The 20,564-nt window shown below is 43.5% G+C and overlaps 1 protein-coding gene across 2 annotated transcripts; it reads left to right on the plus strand.

The window, feature by feature from the left end:
* The first annotated feature begins 1,499 nt into the window (after positions 1-1,499).
* Positions 1,500-20,310, plus strand: SNX3 (sorting nexin 3). Of its 2 annotated transcripts, XM_055714034.1 has the most exons (4): positions 1,506-1,822; positions 15,567-15,662; positions 16,028-16,152; positions 19,633-20,310. In XM_055714034.1, the coding sequence occupies exons 1-4, from the start codon at positions 1,661-1,663 to the stop codon at positions 19,736-19,738; spliced, it is 489 nt and encodes a 162-aa protein (XP_055570009.1). In that variant the 5' UTR covers positions 1,506-1,660; the 3' UTR covers positions 19,739-20,310. The 2 variants fall into 2 exon arrangements, with proteins under 2 accessions (XP_055570010.1, XP_055570009.1); XM_055714035.1 differs by lacking the exon at positions 16,028-16,152 and having other exon boundaries at positions 1,500-1,822; positions 19,633-19,692.
* The last annotated feature ends 254 nt before the right edge of the window (positions 20,311-20,564 follow it).

Genomic DNA, 20,564 nt, shown 5'->3' on the forward strand with positions numbered 1-20,564 from the left:
AGAACTAGTTTTTCTACAGTCTCATTCTACCTGGATAGTAAATGAGCATTTCCTGAACTCTTTCATAAGGAAGGAAGGAAAATGATATATGCATTTAATCATTGGAGGGATACAGTTAACAGATACAAAAAAACCCTGGAAGACCTCTGATAGAGTCATTTAGAAATATTAGCAGTGGATTAATGTAATTTCTATTCACTGATGTCCTAGGTACATCAAGAAGGTAAATATTCCACTTCCTTTGGCAACATTTCTTTTATCTTAACACACCATCTACTTGAATCAGGTACTGAAGAATCAAAAAGCTTACATCTTGGAAGGGAACAATTACATCAGCTCCCCTTCTCCCTTTCTTTCATTCTCTTTTTTTTTTCTATCCCTCTCGGTTACTAAAATACCTTTTTAATTATTCTGTAAACACAATTTTCTTTTCTTATCCTTTATGAATGAAATGTTAGCAAATTGAATAAAATATGGGCCAGCTGGTTATACTGCTGTTAAATGCATATCATTTGTGAAAATTCAAGAATTTTTGAAGCTTTAAGGCTACCACAGGCAACATTGCCACCTTGCTTGCAGCATGGGTCAACAACCTCGGCTTCTGTCTTCAACACAGAGATTTTAGCAGGCATCTCTTCCAGCCTACATTTGTACCTGGCTGATTCCTTTTGCCCAACACCTTGCATATACAGCATTTCCTATTCAGTCTTTTCATCCTGGTTCTCACAGTTTCCTATCTACGTTACAGCATTGCCTTTTCCTTTGGTTTTTTTCCCTGATCTCAATATGTACAGCTTTGTTCACGTCCATTAGCAACTCTGTTGCAAAATTAATTTGTTATTCTCTTACACTGAGACCTAGGTTATGTTTCTGTCTAATATACCCAACCTACCTGGGGTTCCCCACTCGTAATGAACTGCAATCCTTCCTTTCCACACTCTTTAAGAGCTGGAGGTGAAAAGCCGCAGCCGGGAGTGATGCGTTATTATTGTCGTGTGTTATTAGAACTTTCTTTGGTTTAAGGAAAAACCGGTTAGCTTGCTGCTGCGCTGGCCGAACCGCACCGCCGCTGCCCGCCTGCGCCCCTGACCCGCGCCCCCGCCCCAGCAGCGGCCCCCGCCTCGGCCCCACCGAGGGCCGGGCCCAGCCGAGCCGCCCGGGCCGCCCGCACCGCCTCGGGCAGGGCCGCACCCCTGCCCGCACAGCTGCTCCCTCCCTGCACGACAGAAGGGGACCCGCGGCGGGCCCCAAGAGAGGGCAATCGGCGGGCAGCCCCGCACCACACCCCGCGCAGCCCCGCTGCCCCCGGGCGGAGCGGGGCCGAGCCCCCCGGCCGGCGCCCGCCCAGCGGACGGCCCCGCGGAGCCAGCGCGCAGAGCGGCGGCGACACGCCTCCCGCGCCCGCCGGGGCTTGTAGTTCGACTGGCGAGCGGCTGCGCCGGGCCTGGCGAGCGGGCCGGCCCCTCAGGACTACAGCGCCCAGCGTGCCTTGCCCGCGGGCGGCGGGCGCATCCGTCGCGGCCGCGGCGGCGTGGGTGCGGGTTGCCGGGCAGTCAGCTGGCTGCGGCGCGATAAGACGGCGGGCGGCGCGGGGTGGCGGCGCTCGGTGCTCGCTCGCTCGCGGCCTGCTGCGCTCCGGGGGGAAGGCGCCCGCTCCGCCATGGCCGAGACGATCGCGGACACCCGGCGGCTGATCAGCAAGCCGCAGAACCTGAACGACGCCTACGGGCCGCCCAGCAACTTCCTGGAGATCGACGTGGGCAACCCGCAGACGGTGGGGGTGGGCCGCGGCCGCTTCACCACCTACGAGATCCGCGTCAAGGTGAGGGCTCGGCCCGGCGGCGGGGCGCGCTGGAGCCGGCCCCGGCCCCGCTCGCTGCGGGCCGCCCCTGCCCTGGCGCGGCGGGAGGCCGGGGGCGCCCCGCGGGGTACGCGCCTGCCCCTTCCGCGGCGGGGGCAGATAGGCGGCGGGGGCGGGCGGGCGCGGAGCCCCTGTGTGGGCGCTGGGCTTCGCCGCGGGCTCCGGCCGGCCCTTACGTAACCGGGAGGGGTGTCCCCGCCGCCGGGCCGCGGCTGGCCGTGCGGGGCTGCCGCCGTCGTGCCCTTCGGGGCCCGTTCCGCAGCGGTGCGGCGCGTAGCGCCGCGGGGGTAGGGCACGGCCGGGCAGGAGCGGGAGCAGGCCCCGGCTCCGGCGGGCAGCTGGAGCCGATAGTGACGCTCTGGTGGTAGCGAAGTCGACTCGTCTGGGCTGAGTTAAGCAAAGGGCAAACGCTCGCTGGGCACGGCTGCGCGCAGCTGCCGCTCGGCTGAAGTGCTGCTGTGCAGGGAGCCATGGCTCGCCGGCCTCTTGGTAAAGAGAAGAGGGCAAGCCCTCAGCTGTCTGAGATTTAGTAGTATGGGTGGATCTGCCCTGAGGAGGAGGTCAGGCTCAGCGTTCCAGCAGCCTCAAAAACCCGTGGGGAACGTGTAGGTCAGTCCAGTGGGCACATGTGCTGGGTCAAAGCTGGCTGAAGGGATGAGGTGCAGGTATGTGGGGGAGGGCTTCCTGGTTTGTTCTGTACCTGAAATGTAAATGGACTGCCTGATAAACAGGGCTGTTTCCTCACTGCCTGCTATCAAATAGTTTTTCTTAGTAGTACTAGACCCCTTCCTGGCTGGAAGGGCTGTGTTCACCGACTTGCCCTAAAGGCTAGTAGTCCTGAGCTTGAGAAAAGCTACATGAAGCCACTACTGTGTTCCCCGGTCTTTCTAGTTTCATAAGCAGGGCCTGGAGGGGTGAATGGAAAAATGCAATATCTGCAGCGTGGCACTTGACTGTGGCTGGTAGGGACTTGAGGCAGGGACCCTTTAAGTCTATACTGCCAGGGATAAGTTGGGCTGAGAAAGATGACCTCTTACAATTTTTTAGCTTTTTGTAGCTTGTGGTTGAGTTTACTACCTTGTGTAGCTTTACTCCATCACAGCTGATTGAACCTGGTCAGTTATTACAGGTGGTAATAGAGGGGGAAGAAGCCTCATTGACTCCCTGCACACATTTTCTGCCATATGAGTTCTTCTTTTGCTGAACACCACAGAGTGCACATTCTTTCATGACAGGGAAGGCCTCAGGTGAGGGCTGCTGCCTTGGTCGCTAAAATTCTTCAGGCAAGACTTAAAACCCTGTGTGGATTTTCTGGTATTAAAGGTCTAAGTTCTCAGCTTAGTATAACTTAAGTTAAAAAAGCAAAATCAGCTGAGATCTAAAGCTACTAGGGAGGATACTTTAATTCTGATGCTTCCAAGTTGTTGTGTCCAGTAGCTATCCTCATGTTTCAGGACATGTCCATAGGGTAGGAAGAATAAACTATATCAGTTGCAGCTTGTGTTTTGGCCTTTGTAGGAGGACAAACTAGAACTTGCTGACTTGTGTTGCATTACACTGCCCTTGTCAAGACCCTAGCTGTCCACTTGGCAGAAAGATCTAACTACCTTGCTGATAAGTATTTGTGCCTTAAGTTCCTGATGACTCTTCTTTCTGTGAGACTGAGCATTTGGAATTGCTGGATGCAGGCAAGATGATACAAAAGGGACTTAGCCATGATATGGTCTTGAGAATGAGACCAGATTTGCTGGGATTAAAAAAATACTATTTTTTAAAAATTCCCAACTGAAGTTTTTCAGCAGAAAGGAAAGCAGGTTTTGAGACAGGTTACTCTTAGCTCATGCACTATTTGGGGTAGAAAATTCTGGATTCCTGTTGTAATGGAGACCTAGAAGTGACTTGAACAAACATACATTGTGACAGTACTGGGACCTTTATTCTTATTCCCAGTCTGACTGCTATATAAACATTGTCTCCTCCATCTTCCTTACATGCATATATGCATGCCTGTATACAGGGCTGTCTCTTATATGATACATGATCATTCCCTTTCCAGTTGGGCACTACTGTACACATACTGCATCCATGCTATGTACATTCATAGCTATCATGAACTGTAAAATTGAGTTTTATATCTCTGTATGCTGGAAGACTATAGAGCAGGTAATACAAGTCATGCAGAATTGTTTGCTGTCTAAACTTGTATCAATTAACTGCTTCTTAGCAGAAACGGACCATGTTGCTAATACGCAAGTTTCAGCATGGGAGAAGAGTTCAAACTTGAATTGCTGTAGTATTGTATTTCTAAAAGTTAGACCTTGTACTACAAGCTGCTTGTTGAAGTGTGGCAGACAATAGCCACCAGCTAGCCTCTGTGGTTTTACAGCTGCTTGTTGTCACAGAAAGTAGTGGCTGTAGCTTCCCCCAACAGTGCTAGTAGTAGCAGCAGAACAAACCTCAGAAGCTGGAGTTACCTGTGTCACATCTGGAAAGCTATGTCTTCAACTAATGTTAACATTAAAACGTTAAGTGGTGCAGGTATGTATTGCTTAACTGTTGCCAAGTCCTGGTAGAAGCTACTGGACAGCCTCATGTTATGGCTGGAGATCATGTGAAGCCAGAAAATTGTCAGAGAGGACACTGAGATTCAAGTTTGTGTTGAAGCAATTAGACTTGTACCATTGCCATAGTGTTTACAAATTCAGTCCAAGGGTAATTCTGTCTTTATTGCTTTGTCTGAATCTCAAAGCTTAACTTTTTTTTGGGGGAAGACTGAGCTTGCCAGAAGACTCTTAAGCTGATGTCTGATAACTAGTACCTTGCAAAATATACTTGTGTGAAATACTGCAGAGTTCCCTCAAAGCTTTTATTGGCAAGTTTTCTACTGGTATTGCAGCTGAAGTATGTCTGTTTCTTGGAAAGCAACAAGTGGAACAACCTTATGCTTTAGTCCTTGTATTGCTGTATTCATCAAGTTCTGGTGGAAGCTGGAAAGCCTAATGGGGAACTCAAAAGTTCTGGGTAGAGTGCTCAGCAGTAAACTACTGGATAAGCAAGTTGGTTATATTTCAATACTTAGGAAAGTTCTTCATCATGTGTGTCTCTGTGCAGACTAGTAGGGTGGCTGTGCATTGTTCTAAGTGCATGGCACTTCAACAAGCTGTTAAGCTCATGAGTGCTGCAGCTAGAACATATATAGCACTTCCAGCAGGGCAGCTTACTTCAGATGGTCAGTTGGCCAAGGTATTGACTTTCTGAGCTTGAACTTGCACTAAAAAATGTTTTGTTCTTGGCAAACTGGACAAGGTTATGACAAAGCTTTCCACTATAACAACCACTATAAGGCACACAATGCTGTGGTATGCTACTACAGTGCAGCTTGGCAATGAAAGTCAAATTTCTTCAGTAATGGTAAATGATAAAAAAATGCCATCCTGCAGTGCTAAAATGGCAAATTTGGGTGGGTCATGTACAGGGTACTTGAGAATTTGCTTTTCAGCAGCAGCATTAGGCTGTGAGTTTGTACCATTCTGAGGTATCCTTTGTGTGAAGGCTTAGGGTGAGCTAAAAAGGAGAACAATGCAGGAGGGTATAAAGCCCCAAGTGCTTTTTCTAGTGAAATAGAACTTGACAAAGTAGTCATTGTATCTAAAGATACGAGACGATCACAGTATGGTAACTGTGCAATGGTTAAAACTAACATAATCAACTAGACTGTCAGCTAAAGTAATACAACAAACTGCTTTGCTGCCCTTACCTCTTGAGGAAGAATGTGAACCAACAGTTAAGCTCTCAGTGTAAATACTCTTGCATGCCATATGCTGTTTCTGATGAGTCTTTACTAGCTGTTCACTCAGGAGCTGCCACCAGAGGGGTGATGGCTCCCTTCTACTTGTTAAACCTTTTCAGGGTGGGCTTGTGCATGTCAACACTTTTCAACAAGAGCATGTTACTATTTATGGTGTGTAAGCCAGTCCTCCCTCTAAATTCCAGCAAGCAAACGTAGAACAAGTGACAGTTGTCCTACAGCGTATCTGCAATCCTCAATCCAGTTCCAGATATCATCTGACTTTTACTGTAGTTGAGACAGATTTCCTGGTAAGTGGGTCAACAGGAACATCTTTGCTCAGATTCTGTGCAACAGCTTCAGTTGCTAAATCCTTTAAGGAGACAAGTCATAAGCTTTACAAGCTAACTCCAATCCCAGCAACTGGTGACGCACTTCAGAGCCATACACCCACTGTAAAAGCAGTGCCATAGGAGATAAGCACATTGGTTAGAGTACTGTCAACAAAGCATGTGGGTGTCCAGGAACTTGCTATGTTTGGGAAGATATCGCTTTATTCACACTATTACATCTATTACTGTTTCTGTATTGGCTTCTGTGCTGCCCACTTTAATTGGGTTTGTCACCTAGACTAAAAGGCTAAATTATCTGTTCATGGTTAGTGAGAAATTGCAGGAAAGTCATTAATAGTCAAACTGACAGAACTAAAATAAAATACCCGTTACAGGAGCTACTAGTCCAAGTAGTTAAAGAGTTCTTTTTAGTCCAGCCAAAGTTAAACAAAAAGTCTGTCATCTTGGTTCTGTTATTTAATGTTGAATGGCCTGTTGCCTCTAGTCAGTATGATTAAACTCAGCATTAAGGCACACCATAGCTTCTCAAGGTTTGACAGCTCAGTGGGTTGTTTTGAGGTGTAGAAAGGTAATCCTTGCTGCTGTGTTTCCAGTTGTGAAATGTCACATGGGTGATGCTAGTGCTCTTTAAGGCAGCAGTCACCTTTCCTGTATTTTCTGCAGAAAGACTTATGTAGACCTGCAAAGGTACTTGACTGTGTAGGCCTAGTGTGGGGAAGGAAATGAGCACACAGGCTTTGAAGTGCCTCCAGTGTTAGAAATAGTATTGGTCCTAAAGGATCAGGCAAGTAAAGTATATTAAAGTACTAAACTTGTGCTGCTTTTGAAAGTCTGGTCTTATCTTAACCCATTTTTTTCCAAGACCTAGCTTGGATACAGCATTTGCATTTCAGCATATTTACACTATTCTGACTCAAGTGACTGATTTGAGTCTATTTTCTGTGATCAAATTGAGTCGGACAGTAAAACTGAAAGTATAATTTGCTCAAAAGCACTTGTCTTATGCCATGGCTTTGCGAAGTGGCACTCTTGAGCTGGTGAATGTGTCTTTGAAATGATCTGTCCTTGAATGGTACCAAATTTCCTGTCCTTCATGTGTTTTGCAGGGTTTGAAGTTGCAGACTTCTCCCACCATGGGAAGAATCAAAGCAGCTGGGACATGTAGTTAGCTTCAACATTGTTCAGTTTCATAGTCGTGAAGCTTGTGGTTGAGTAATGACTAAACACTGACTCAGTGTGGATGTGTTTAGGGATGCATAATCAGCACTAATGCTCTATTTTTCTACTACTGCAAATCTTGTGTCACACTAAGTCTGCTCTAACTGTAGTTAATTACTCTTTTAATATGCTTTTCTAGATACTGCTACCAGTTAGGTATTTTTAGACTCCTTCAAAGAACAAAAATGCACTGATTCTATTGACTTTGGCTCTCTGTTCTACAGCCCAGGTACTGCACCTTTCAAACATTAACTGTTCCATTGAGCAGTGATTCAGAAAAGGATAGCTGGAAGGCTAAGAACTTCCCAGGACACTGACTAGGGAGAAAGGGCTTGGACAAAAGAAACTTGCAAAGCAAGGAGAATAGATTTACAAGTCTACTGCATGTATTAGCTCTGAGCAGCTGATTTTTCTGTAGAGGTTTTTGATTAAACTAGGTTCAAGAGCCTAGTCCAAAGGCACTAAACTAGTTTGATGTTGGTGTCTGTCACTGTGTAAATAAAATAACCAAATTTGAATAGTACTTCTTTATTAGTATATTATTTTAACTGGGGACTTGGACTCTTTTATTTCTGTGCATACAATGCAGGCCTTGATTGTCATGTATTAAGAGTGCACTCTAGTACAGTGCTGAACAGACCAAATCAAACGGAACAATGCCTAATCTTTGTAGGACAGATGGCTGTGATCCAGGTAGGCATGTGATGCCAGAGTGTTTTGATACATCTTTATTTTTAGATGGCTTGCCAGGAAAGTGTCAGCTTGAACTTTAGAGCAGTCAGGTCTACTGTTTTTCATCTGGGGAAGTAAATAATGCAATGTAGATTTATGAGCTTCTAACTGTAGGGAAAGTATTCAGAGTTTTTTTAGTTGGTAATGCAATGCCAGTTGTGCTACTGGAGGCTATTTTAGCAAGTACGTAGTCTGAAAGTCCTGTGAAGTTACAGCACTGATTGAAGGGTCTGAAGTTGTGGTTACTGCCGTAACTTTTTTGACAAGAGAAGGATGGAGAAGCCCTTACATTGTAAAATATTTGGGTTTATATCCTGATCACAAACTGAAGACGTCTGTGAACATACTCCTTCTGTGGCTGTTTCTTGAGAATCCAGCTCAAAGCTTCTGTCATGGGAGAATCTTCTGGGTCATATGACAGTATAGTTTGTGTTGGTCACAAAGCCAATCTTGAAAGTATAACTATAAGCTAGTGTATAGCAGCTTTACTCTAAAATCCAGAAGAAAATGAAACTAATCTGAAGTGGTTTAAAGCCACCACTATACCTGGAAATAAAGGTTCAGAGACTTTCTACGGGCTTAAGCTGCAGAACCTGCCAAGTGTTGTGGTATGCTACAAATTAACAAACAGGAGCTATCAGTGTTTTTGTAGCTGTTAGGTGGCTACTTAAGAATGCAAACAGTGCTGCTCCAATAAAAATGGAAATACAAAGAGATTTTTTTTGCTACTTGGTATACCTGCTTCTATATTGCTCATCTATTTTTGCATATTTGAAGTGTAGGGATACTGGACTGTCTCTAGCTTGCAAAGCACATTAAAACCAATAAAAAATAGCAATTGCAGCAGTTCACTGCAAATTTTTTTTAGTCCCCACTTGACTGTAGCTGGTAGATGTCAGCTAGTGATGCTAAAGCATCAACTTCAGGTGATCCCTTTTCAGTCCTTCTCAATAAGGGATGAATGGTAACATTACAGTAAACTAAATCAACTGTGTAAAAGTAGCAATCCCTTCCCTTTAAAAGGAATATTTGGTATTCCAAAGGAGGCTTTGGCTTTCCAACCCTGAAACAATTATCTAGAGTTACTGATTCTGTCTGGGTGTTGCAAAAGCTGTTGCCTGAATGTGTCCTCCTTTAAGTGGGCTCCTGCTTTTACCTCTGGCTTCTGAGCATGAAGCCTGAAGAATAAAGCATCGCTAAATCTGTTTTTCTAGACTTACCATGCTTTGAGCCTTTTGACTGTGGCATACCATAATTCAGCTGTTCATGATGTTGGTGGACTTGATCAGGTGATGGTAGATGCTGTTTGGCAAAACCCCAGGCACTCTATGCTTATTTTCCTAGAGAAACTCTGGACTGAAGGCACTGGGCTTGGCAAGGGTTAGCTCTTGTCTAAAGACCAATAGTCCTTGTTGTGTTGATGTTGGGATTTTGCTGCCTTAGTCCTTTAGATGGAAAACATCCTTGTTCTGTGTTGTGGTACTGTGGAGTGGGAAGCTTTATAGTTCTTGGTATAGCTTAAGTCAGCATTGTTTGAAACTTGGGTGTGTATGTATGGTCAGATTTTTCAGCGTTCTATTAACTTTAGACTTTTTGCATGTAGTGTACCCTCAGTAGACCTGGACACCAAGTGGATAAAAGGGGCGGTAGAACTCTTCTTTGATCAAAAGGAAACTTGGGAAAATAACAACCTCTTATCTGACCTTTTTGCAGTGGGGAAAGAGGTTTTCTTTCGGTAAAGTACACAGCAAAAATCTAAACTTCTAGCAACTGAAGTTTAGGGCATGTTTGCCTTCTTTCTTGCTTTTCATAATTGTAGGAAATGGGGAGGCAGCTGCTTATGTCAAGTCGGGAAGGAAACAAACCACTGGCAAAGTTTCTGCAATAACAGTGGACTGCTGGAGCCAGCTTCTTGTACTAAAGGACAGCAGGCTTTTGCATTAAGAAAACCATAATCATTTTTGTCCACCCTGAATGCTACGTACTGTAATACCCCAGAGCTCCCATTGGTGACTAAATGTAGCCCACAGGGTGTAGTCTCTTGACAAAGATTACAGCTTGTATGAAGAGACAGTAAGAAGCTCGAATTTAGCTTCTGAGAGTCAAGGCCACAAACTTCTATCAAAATTGAGCACTTTGAGTGCTGTATTTCACTCTATTTTAATGGAAATAGTTGTATCAAGGCTACCATAACCTGCTTAAAAATGTAACATCGAAGTGGGTGCTGTGGCAACAGTGGAGCTTTATTCTGAGTCTGTAAGGAGTGGGAGACATGGCAATGCAGTGCTGCTGCTGAGCGTTACATTGGCAGATAAGGAAATTAATCAAACTTACTTCAACAGCAACAGCTGTGGAGCTTCTGCAGTTGTGGGGTGGGCTGGGCTGCAGTGACATTCAGGGTTAGTCTTGTGGAGAGTCGGCATGCTCCTTGAAGGAACCCAAACGCTATTTGCATTCAATTTATGTCTGGAAACAAATATGTAGGAGCTGTTTGCAAGGTTTTTTCTACTCACTCTATAAATTAAACTTGTCTAGGTAACAGAAAACTTAAAATTAATTAGCATTATAAATGAATGTATTTCAAGTACCTCGTTTTCCTTCTGCATTCAAGGTAACTTATGTACTAGAATGGCTGCATTGGTGAGCTGTGTATCTGAAGCTGAATGGGCAGTATTGACTGTTACTCAAACTACTTGTATTCTGCCTGTGGAAGTCTCCTCACTTGTATACATAAACAATTTTTGGACTTCTAATTGGGCGTAGTTCAGGGATTCGTTGTAGTAACAGCCAAAGGCTGTTTTCTGGTTATCCAAGCTACTGTCTTAAGATTGTCACTTGCTTCTGATATGAATTGGGAACCTCCTGAGCTTGGAGTTGGACTTGTAGTTTGGACACGTTGTAATAACATAATGTAGCTGAAGAAACACGCTTACTGTGAATATGGGTTTTGCCCTGAAATCTGTTAGCAGGCAACCACTGCTTTCCATTAGGGAACACTAGATAAATTACTACAGAAACTCATTTGGTATATGAGTGGAGGAGCGCAGGAGTGACCTAAGGGTCTGGGTTTGTCATCTGCTGTTTAACTATGTAATTTAACTCTGCATCTGTTCTGACTATGTTTATTGTAGCGTACTCGCTTGGCTGTTAACTCATCCAGCAGAACAGACTGTTGATTTAACAGTAGTCAGAAAGCCTAAAGGCTGTCTGCATATAGTTGGTACAAAACCAGTGCTAGACAGAATCTGCCTGGTCTTAGCATCTTTCTATGCTTAGAATTTTGGGCTATGTGGGACTTGGGCAGAGCTGGTTTATTGTTCCTTCTGGAATAATGCTTTATCAGCAATTGTGACTGGTGACTTATGGTTGTCTAATGTCTTGGGTAATGCATAATCCTCTCAGGTTGAGGGCTTGCATTCAAACTGCTAAGAGCCATTATTTTGAACTAGGCAGTTGTTGGAAATGTTTTCGATAAGTGAGACTAATTATTGCACTGTAAAATGATTGCTGCAATAATTATGCTGAACTTGTCAGAGGAATGAGCTGTGCTCCAGGGGCTATGCGAAAACTGGGTCGTGAGTTTCATGACATAGACTTCACAGATCAGCAGGCTAAAAAGCCAACACTAATGCTGGATGAGCATGGGGAGGAATGTTTCTAAAAATGAAACTAGTCTGACTTCAAGTTTTGTACCTTACTCTTACCTCTGTTCTAGCAGGCAAACAAAGCATTAACAGTGTGGAGGATAGCTACTGGCACCTCGGTGACTAAGCAAGGATAGCTCAACATAAACTGAAGCTGAGAATAACTTTTTTATATCTGGTATGATCTTGAAGTGACACTTCAATAGAAGTTTAAAGTTTCTGCTGACACCTTAGGCTTGTCTCCTTCTACCAAATTCTTGGCTAATGAGAACACATGCTTCAGCAGCTGTCTGGCTTGCTTAATGAAAACCATCTATCCATGGTAGTAGATGGAGGCAGTAGGACATGCAGAAACCCTTCTTACTGTAGGAAAAAAGTGGTCTGGTCAAACACTATAATAATCGTGAATGAGAAAGGCACACACAGTAACTTCAGATGTGAATACATCCAGAGTTAAAAATGGGGAACAAAGATGTAAATAGGTTAAGCAGTATGAAACGGGGCTCTCAAATTGCTTTTTTTAAATAGATCCTAACAGCTGCATATCTGAGTGCTACTCAGTCAATACTGATTTAACTTATTGTTCAGCTTGTTCATCAGTGACCTGGATGAAGGGACAGAGTGTATCCTCAGCAAGTTCACTGATGATACAAAACAAGGAGGAGTGGCTGACACCCCAGAAGGCAGCACTGCCATCCAGCCAGACCTGGCCAGGCTGGAGAGATGGGCGGAGAGGAACCCAATGAAGTTCAACCAAGGCATGTGTAGGGTCCTGCACCTGGGGAGGAATAAACCCTTGCACCAGTACAGGCTGGGGCTGACCTGCTGGAAGGCAGCTCTGTGGAGAAGGACCTGGGAGTTCTGGTGGACAGCAAGCTGCTCATGAGCCAGCACTGTGTCCTGGTGGCCGAGAAGGCCAGTGGGATTGTTCTGGGCTGCATTAGGAGGAGCATGGCCAGCAGGTGGGGGGAGGTGATCCTGCCCCTCTGCTCTGCCCTGGTGAGGCTGCACCTGGAGAGCTGTGTCCAGTTCTGGGCTCCCCAGTTCAAGAGAGGCAGAGAACTACTGGAGAGGGTCCAGCAAAGGGCTATGAAGATGGTGAGGGGACTGGAACGTCTCCCTTATGAGGAAAGCTGCGAGAGCTGGGGCTGTTTAGCCTGGGGACAAGAAGACTGAGAGGGGATCTTACAAATGTCTACAAATATCTGAAGGGCAAGTGACAAGAGGATGGGGCCAGGCTCTTTTCAGTGGTGTCCAGGGACAGGATAAGGGGCAACAGGGAGGTTCCATCTGAATATGAGAAAGAATGTCTTTACTCTGAGGGCGACAGAGCCCTGGGACAGGCTGCCCAGAGAGGCTGTGGAGTCTCCTCTGGAGACATTCATATCCTGTCTGGCCATGATCCTGTGCAACCTGCTCTAGGAGAACCTGTCTTAGTAAGGGGTTGGAAGAGATGATCTCCAGAGGTCCCTTCCAGCCCTGACTGTTCTGTGATTCTGTGATTTCTAGAGAAAGAAGAACTACTGCAGTTTCTGGGTTTTAAGAAACATGAGGTTTAGAAGTTGATATCAACAGATAACTCTAATTTGTATCTAGGCCAAAGGTCAGGGGACGTGCACTTTCTTTTTAGCATATAGTTGTCAAGTTGACTTATATGCCACTTGATTTAATGGGAGCCTTCTAGCATACTCTTCTAGTTTTAATGTTTCCAGTGCTTATGATCAAAACTGGAGAAGACATTTCAACTCAGAGTAAACAAGTATTCTGTCCTTTTCTCTGACTTGTTGGCTGGGCTGGCATGTCAAGTTCAAAAGGGAATGTAGAAGGTAAAATGAGCTCAACTGGTACTTCTACCCCCACACTGTACCTGTAAGCCTGATATGATGTTTAGAGATTAACTTTATAGAGCTTGTGCCCAGAAGCATGAAAAGAGTTCCTGAAGACCTGGGAACTTGGTGGTTTTTAGCTGCTTTTGTTTAGTTCTAATCCTTCTTATAAGTAACTTGAGAGGAGAATGGAATATCTTTTGCAGGTGAGAGCCTATATGTTAAATACTGTAAAGCACTTTCTACCCGAGACACTGACAAGGAGTTGATGTTGTAATGTGGCAGGCTGAACTTGGTTAAAAAGCCAATAGCTGAAATCAGAGAAAAATAATCCAGTACTTAACTTCTGGGAATCTCCTTCATGCACTCTGGGGAACCTAGCTTTATTCACTCTTGAGTAGCACATTCTTATCAAGACAAGAGTGTTTATTTATAAAGCTTGACTTATGGCATAAGAGTCTTAAGTGCAATTTTGTTATTAGTCACTAGTACAATCAACAATGATTTACCTGGGAAGGAGAGCTTGAATACTTTTAGATCTTTAGCAATAAGAGATTTCATAACGAAATACTGTTCTGCACTTTGTCACTTGTAAATCATGGCCTAAATAGCATCATGTGAAAGTACACAACTAACTTCTCAAGTACTTTTGAACTGTGGCAGCCAGAAACTTGTTATTGGCTGGCAATAATACAATGGCCCGTAGTCATAGGCCTGCCTAGTACAGGAAGGGATCTTTGCAATCAAACCTGTTCTGAGCAGCCAAAAGTATCACTAAATAGCTTAAGCATAACATCCTACAGATGATATTATAGAGGGGTATTTACTCAAACTGTGACCAGAAGCTGAGAGAGATGGCTTGCAACTTAAAATAAAACAACAAAAAATAACAGGCACTAGCTGAGTGCTTATGCCACCAGGAAAACTGTGGATAGCTGTAGTTCCAGTTGAACATCAGCTTCCTAGGGTATTCCTCAAGAGCCTTCTTTAAGGGTATATTAAGACTGATAGTGAATATGCAGTCTGACAATGGTAAGCTTTATTCTGTTACTGCTGGTTATGTATAGCAATTACAGACTTTTGGTCTTGCTTTTAGTAGGTCATAACTCCTACATCCATTTTTGTAACACTCTAGCCAGTTTGCTGTCTCAATGACATTTAAGCTTCAGATTGTGGTCTTGGAGCTTTCTGTTTGGGGATGTCTTCAGGAGAGTGTTCTCTCAATTACTACTCTTAAAATAACATGTGCGTTGAATTACAGCAGTGAGATAACACTGTACCCCAAGAATGAACAGAGGGTAATATAGGCTCTTGCACAGGTTAGTGCAAAAGACATATATCAGGGTGCTCATGTATTTAACATGGTCTTGTGCAGCATTATAGTCTTGCTCCCATTTGATTTTTCTTTCAAGGCTATTAGAGTTGGGTGCCGACTCCTAGCCTCATTGAGGAAAGCTCTGCCTAATCACGCTCTGCTTCGTTTAACTTTGTAGCAACAGTCTAATGTCATCGGCACTGAATGTTGTGTTCATCTCAGCCTTGTTGGCTTCTTTGGAGCTATACAAACCTGGCAGCTTGTACTATCACATCTTCAGCTTTATCTGGCCTGAATGGATGCACTGTAAGATCTACTGGTTTTGTTTTTAAAGATGTTGGAGGCCATGTTGTATCAGGTAGCAGGAAAGTACAGGAAGCTTGGTTAATGTCCTATGCTGTACCTGAAACGCTCCCTTGAGTGCAGTAAGAGGAGCCTATGTGGATTAAGAAGACTTCTTCTCTCCCCTGGCCTTCCAATTCTGTACTGGCACTGGGAATCCAGCTCTCAAGACAGTAAGAACAGAAGGCGCTTGTGCAGTCTTAGGAAGCATAAGGGGCCAGCAAATCTGCTATTCTCCTAGGTGGTATGGTGGCAAAATACCAGTGATTAGGATGCCATATATGTAGGTGGGGTCCACAGTTAAGCAGTTTGAGGCACAGCTTACTCATGTAGCTTATAGGGCTTTATCTCTATTCCTGTATCTTGAGTGTTTCTCCATAATGTTTTTGCTGAAGTGGCGCTAACTTGTAACTTGAGCTGAAGCAAGAAATAAGCTGTTTTCGAAACTTCTAACTTACCTAATCAATAGCTTATGTTCTTGTTTTCAGACAAATCTACCTATCTTCAAATTGAAAGAATCTACGGTCAGAAGAAGATACAGTGACTTTGAATGGCTAAGGAATGAACTAGAAAGAGAAAGCAAGGTGGGTAAAATGAAAGGCAAATATAAGTTTTCATAGACACACAATAGTGATGCTGAAGTGTTACCATTATTTTATAAAGCATATAGAGCAGATATTGTGGTTGAAAATATCCAAAACTAAACTGTTGTCAGTCTTTCAGTAAACTTGGTCATATCATAGAAGCTGTTTAATGGTTTTGAGTTAATTCAGAGTTAAACTACTTGAATTCAACTTACCTCTGTGGGCAGATACTGTTCTTCTCTGGCGATGTTTTATTACTTCACTGGGGATGTGATTGATGAATCCTGTAGGAGGAAGAGGTGGCACAGGAGGTGTATAAACTTGCTTACAGGCTGCACTTAAGGACACTTTCCTAAATCTTTCAGGTTGTGGTACCACCTCTACCAGGAAAAGCTCTTCTCCGTCAGCTCCCCTTCCGAGGAGATGATGGCATATTTGATGATGCCTTTATAGAGGAGAGGAAGCAGGCTCTTGAACAATTTATAAACAAGTAAGTGTTGGGTTTAGTTATCTAGAAACAAACCCTGGAACTCAGCTCTGGAAAACTGAACTAAAGCTGCTAAACATCTAACTATGGTAGCACCTCTACATACTATACATATAATTCACATATTCTCACAGTAGGACATACTAACAGTGCTCATTCAGTGTTTAGTTTGGATATTTTAATGCTTACCTGAACAGCTGAAATGAATGTTAGCAGTGGTGTTAATTTATGCAAATTACTACTAAAATTATAGCATTCAAAATAGTTCTACTTTTTCATTTCTGAAAAGGTATCCTCCACTGGGTAAACAATGGAGCTTACAGTAGGCTTTACAGCAGTTTACTTTGCAGATGCGAGATATTATCAGCTTGTATAATGATGCATATTTTCTCTAATTATCATGAGAGATGTAAAGATCTGAAGATGTAAAAACACTACCTGAGGTCCATACACATGCAGTTTGAAATAGACACTTTGAGTTTTGTCCCTGCTTTTCAAAGGATAAGCAGAAATTATAACAGTCCTATGATTCTTTCTACCATCTGACGCTACTAACTGCTGTCTGTATATTGACCTGAAGAGCTACTTTAATCTCTTTAGCCATGTGGATCCAAACAGCGGGTAAGAATTAACACTATCTGTTAACTGGCTCTTCTGGTCTCTAGAGACAACACTGTTCAGACCAACTGAATTTGGGACTGCTCCCTTCAAAAGTTCAAGCTTGTCAGTTCCACTAGCATTCTAATCTTGTTCAGCAGTAGTGCTGTTTAACAGGGACGTAGGATGCCTGTGACTTAACGCAGAATTTACAAGAATCTGCTTGTCAGTTCAGGCATGTGGCTTAGAGTTGCAAGTGACTAGTTTACTGAAACAATCTTGTGCAAATAAGCGGTATAAAATCTCCAAGTTTTTCTTAACATAGTTGCTTGTAGGCTCAATCTACAGGTATTTCTAATGGTTCTGAGCAGCTAAAATGCTGTAGACTGCTCTTTCCTCTGCTTAAAGATGAGTGGAATGAATTTGCAAGGCATCTAGTTTAGCATTTACACTACATGGAGGCAGATGCACTTACAGTAAGATGGACTGTGTTGGGATTTTTGAGCCTGTACAATCAAGGCAGTCATGACTGTAAAGTACAACTTTTATCCATGCAATCTCAGAAATCTACATTAGATGAGGAAGGTGTGCACTTACTGAAAGTTTTGTATGCAAAATCTAGCAGTATATGGGGGAAGAGGGCTGTTTATGTTCTGAAGCAGCTGATAGCAAAACACTCAACTGGAATCTCTGAAGAGCTCAGTATAGTTGACAGTAATGGAGTGGCCAGTTTACTGGTATCACTTGTTCAGATCTATAGCAAGTAATGCATTGATCTTGTGGAAGTGTGGAACTTCTTGGTCAATTTTTCCTCCTTTGAAACATAAAAGCAGACTGTTAATGTAGATATTGATATGATGGAAGACTTGAGTACAGCTGGAACAAGGCTTCTCAGGCACAACTGCTAGCTATTCAACCTCATCAATTTATTCTAGTGGCATGACCAACTCATCAAGCAAACATTATTAATTAAAGTTTTGAACCATCTAGAAGCTTTAAAGTTTATACAGAGTACTCTGGGTACTAGTGATCTTGGACCTGAAGGTAATTTGCATAACACATTCATGTTACTGTGTTCTCAAAGCTGGTCTAGGCTTCTAGAACTAGAGGAGAGTCCCTCAGAAACAGTATCACTGCAACCAAAAAAATCTTGGTGTACCGATGTCGGTTCTTGATATCCAGGAGTGTTAAGATGGATGTTGTTGAGAAGCTTTGTCAAAGTCACAGCAGTGCAGCTTACTTGAGTCAGCTTTCTTGGGCCAGCTTGCTGGTACCACCATCAGTACTACCTAAATGACATTCACAGGGGTGGCTATGTTGCAGTGCTCTTGTCTGCCTGAACCTGACTTGGGGATATATGAAAGTTTTTGAAGTAGTAGCTGCTATGTGTAAGGTCACCTTAGTGAAGAATACTGAGGCAACACCAATGCAGAGTGGGGTATTCATGTGAAACAAAGAGCTGAATCATATCTAGTCTTGCAATTCAGCCACCAGTTTGCCAGCCTTCTTGAAAGAGAGAAGGAATATGTCACTGCCCCATCTTCTCCTGTATATCTTTCTCCTGAAGTTCAAGGCCAGCAACTTCAGTCTGATGGGGGTAAGAAACTCAAACTAGTTATTCTAGATTCTTCCTTGTTAACTAGTGCTTGAGACTGCTGCCCATTTACTAGAACCTGGCAAGATTGATAAGTTTTATTACTGTACTAGAAATAATCTGTCAATGCTGAATAGGAGAGTTCAACTTCCTCATTAAAGGACACTCTCAATGACACATGAGAAGTGACAAATGAATTGTTCTGTCATGAAATAAGCAACAATAGATACATTTGTAGAAGATGCATAAAAGCACTTAGAAGTGCTGAGCCACTGGAGCTGACTATGTGCTTAACTTAGTAACTTCCATTTAGGGTAGAAATGTTCTGACAGATATGGGGACCATAAGACTGACACAAGCTGTCCTAGCGAGGATGGGGGGGCTTTCTCAGCGGAAGAAGCCTGTCTTGATTGACTGACCTGGATGTAACTTTTTTTTTCAATCCAAACTGCTTTGGGTTTTCATATCCATAAGTGATCACTTTCCAGGGGTTCTGATTCTCTTAGATTTTTACCTACACAGAAGGCTGTGTGGTATTTTAAGGAACTAAATGCAATGCCTTGTGGTTTTTCTCCAAGCTTGGCGATGTCTTCTAAGTCAGTTTCAGCTCCTTTACTGTTAAAAGGATGGTGGCTACGTCTATATGTGGAACAAAACTAAATCTACAGTAGAGATGCAGATCTATTCTAGAGCAGACACGCTCTATCTCCTATCTTCGATATCTAAAGACATCTGTAATTAACAGAATAGCCAGTACCCTCTGGCTGTGCATCAGTGTTGCTCGTGTGCGCTAGGAATAGTGTCCATGGTAAGTCACTGCTCTAAAGAGTGTCAGAGCCTTCAGAAGAGCTTCACACCCCTGTTGGAGTAGGTCTGTAACTCTGCCTGGGTTAACTGCTACTGACTGAGCACTGAGGGATTCAGCAGCCTTTGGAAAGGTATCCCGTGTCAAAGACATGAAGACCTGTAAAAATCTACTTGGCTTGCTTCACTCTAGATTTCCTAACGCTAGGATGGGGTCTTGGATAGTTCTCTCAGTTGTAGGTGACAGATGATGGCATAACACGCTTCCAAATGATCAGAGGTAGCTCAGGGTTTCTATAGGCTAACTTCACGTGGGGGACAGCGACAGATCTTGCTGCTAGACATCATTGTAGTTGCCAGCAATGAACTGGAAGTGGGATCTATGCCTAAGTGCAGAACCATAGGTTGTTGGTATGAAATCTTGCTGTGCTGGCTAGCTGCAAGTAGACCCAACTTGTTAGCACTAATGCTTGTTTTTTCCTCTCCAGGGTTGCAGGCCACCCACTGGCACAGAACGAGCGCTGTCTTCACATGTTCTTGCAAGATGAAGTAATAGACAAAAACTACACACCATCCAAAATAAGACATACTTGAGTTCTGAAACATTGTTCTCAAACATTAGTGGTTCTTATGCTTGGTTTTAAGAGGTTGTAGTTTATGGTAGCATGCTGAGGATAAACGGGCACGAAGTCTCCACTAACATCAGTACACTGCTTGGTCTTTGCATATGCTTTATAGCATTAAAGAACTCACTTGCCTTCTAGCTAAATCCCTCTGAATCCTTGATTTAAGAGTATTATACTATGAGACTATCCACCCCTTGCAATGTCTCACAAACCTTTCCACTCTTATTTGCAATGACTTAATGTTTACTGACTTGGCCTTACTTGAACTTTCACAGTTGTAGTGTCACACGTTCACTTGTATTTGACTAAACTGTTATGCTGTTTCCGAGGTAGTCATCTGTCTGAACTTCTGTAGAAAGACTGCTTTATTTCTGATTCCTTGTGTGAGAAACACTTATGCAATTGTCTTCAAGCTTGTAAAACACTTTATACTGAAGTAATGAGGGAATTATCTTTATATTCTGTAAGAGGAAAAAATCAAATTTATATACTAAATAACTTGTCTAAAGTTTTGAAATAAAAGTGAAAATGCACTTCAAATGTTTTGTCACTCTTGACCTTGAGCATGGGGTATCTCATGCTTTCTGAGAAGCAGGGACTTGACTATACTAAGTGAACTGGTGTTTCAGCCTTGCTGTGATGCTCCTCTGCAATGTAGCCTTGTGTTACTAACAGCCAGCGCCAAATACCCTTAAATGCTGGCACTCGCTGCTCAAGTATTAAAGAGCATATAAAGGTATTGAAGGCTATTCCTGTGTTGCGGAGCCAAAGCTGGAACTCCATTTATGGTAGGC

The sequence above is a fragment of the Falco cherrug genome, chromosome 6 (genome assembly GCF_023634085.1).
Source record: "Falco cherrug isolate bFalChe1 chromosome 6, bFalChe1.pri, whole genome shotgun sequence".
Taxonomy (NCBI): Eukaryota; Metazoa; Chordata; class Aves; order Falconiformes; family Falconidae; genus Falco; species Falco cherrug.

What these genes read in the sequence shown, in the direction of transcription:
- SNX3 (XM_055714034.1), top strand. Translation starts at nt 1,661, where the DNA reads ATGGCCGAGACGATCGCGGACACCCGGCGGCTGATCAGCAAGCCGCAG. An exon ending in AACTAGAAAGAGAAAGCAAG is followed by an intron (nt 15,663 to 16,027) that starts GTGGGTAAAATG and finishes TAAATCTTTCAG; the next exon opens with GTTGTGGTACCACCTCTACC. An exon ending in CTTGAACAATTTATAAACAA is followed by an intron (nt 16,153 to 19,632) that starts GTAAGTGTTGGG and finishes TTTCCTCTCCAG; the next exon opens with GGTTGCAGGCCACCCACTGG.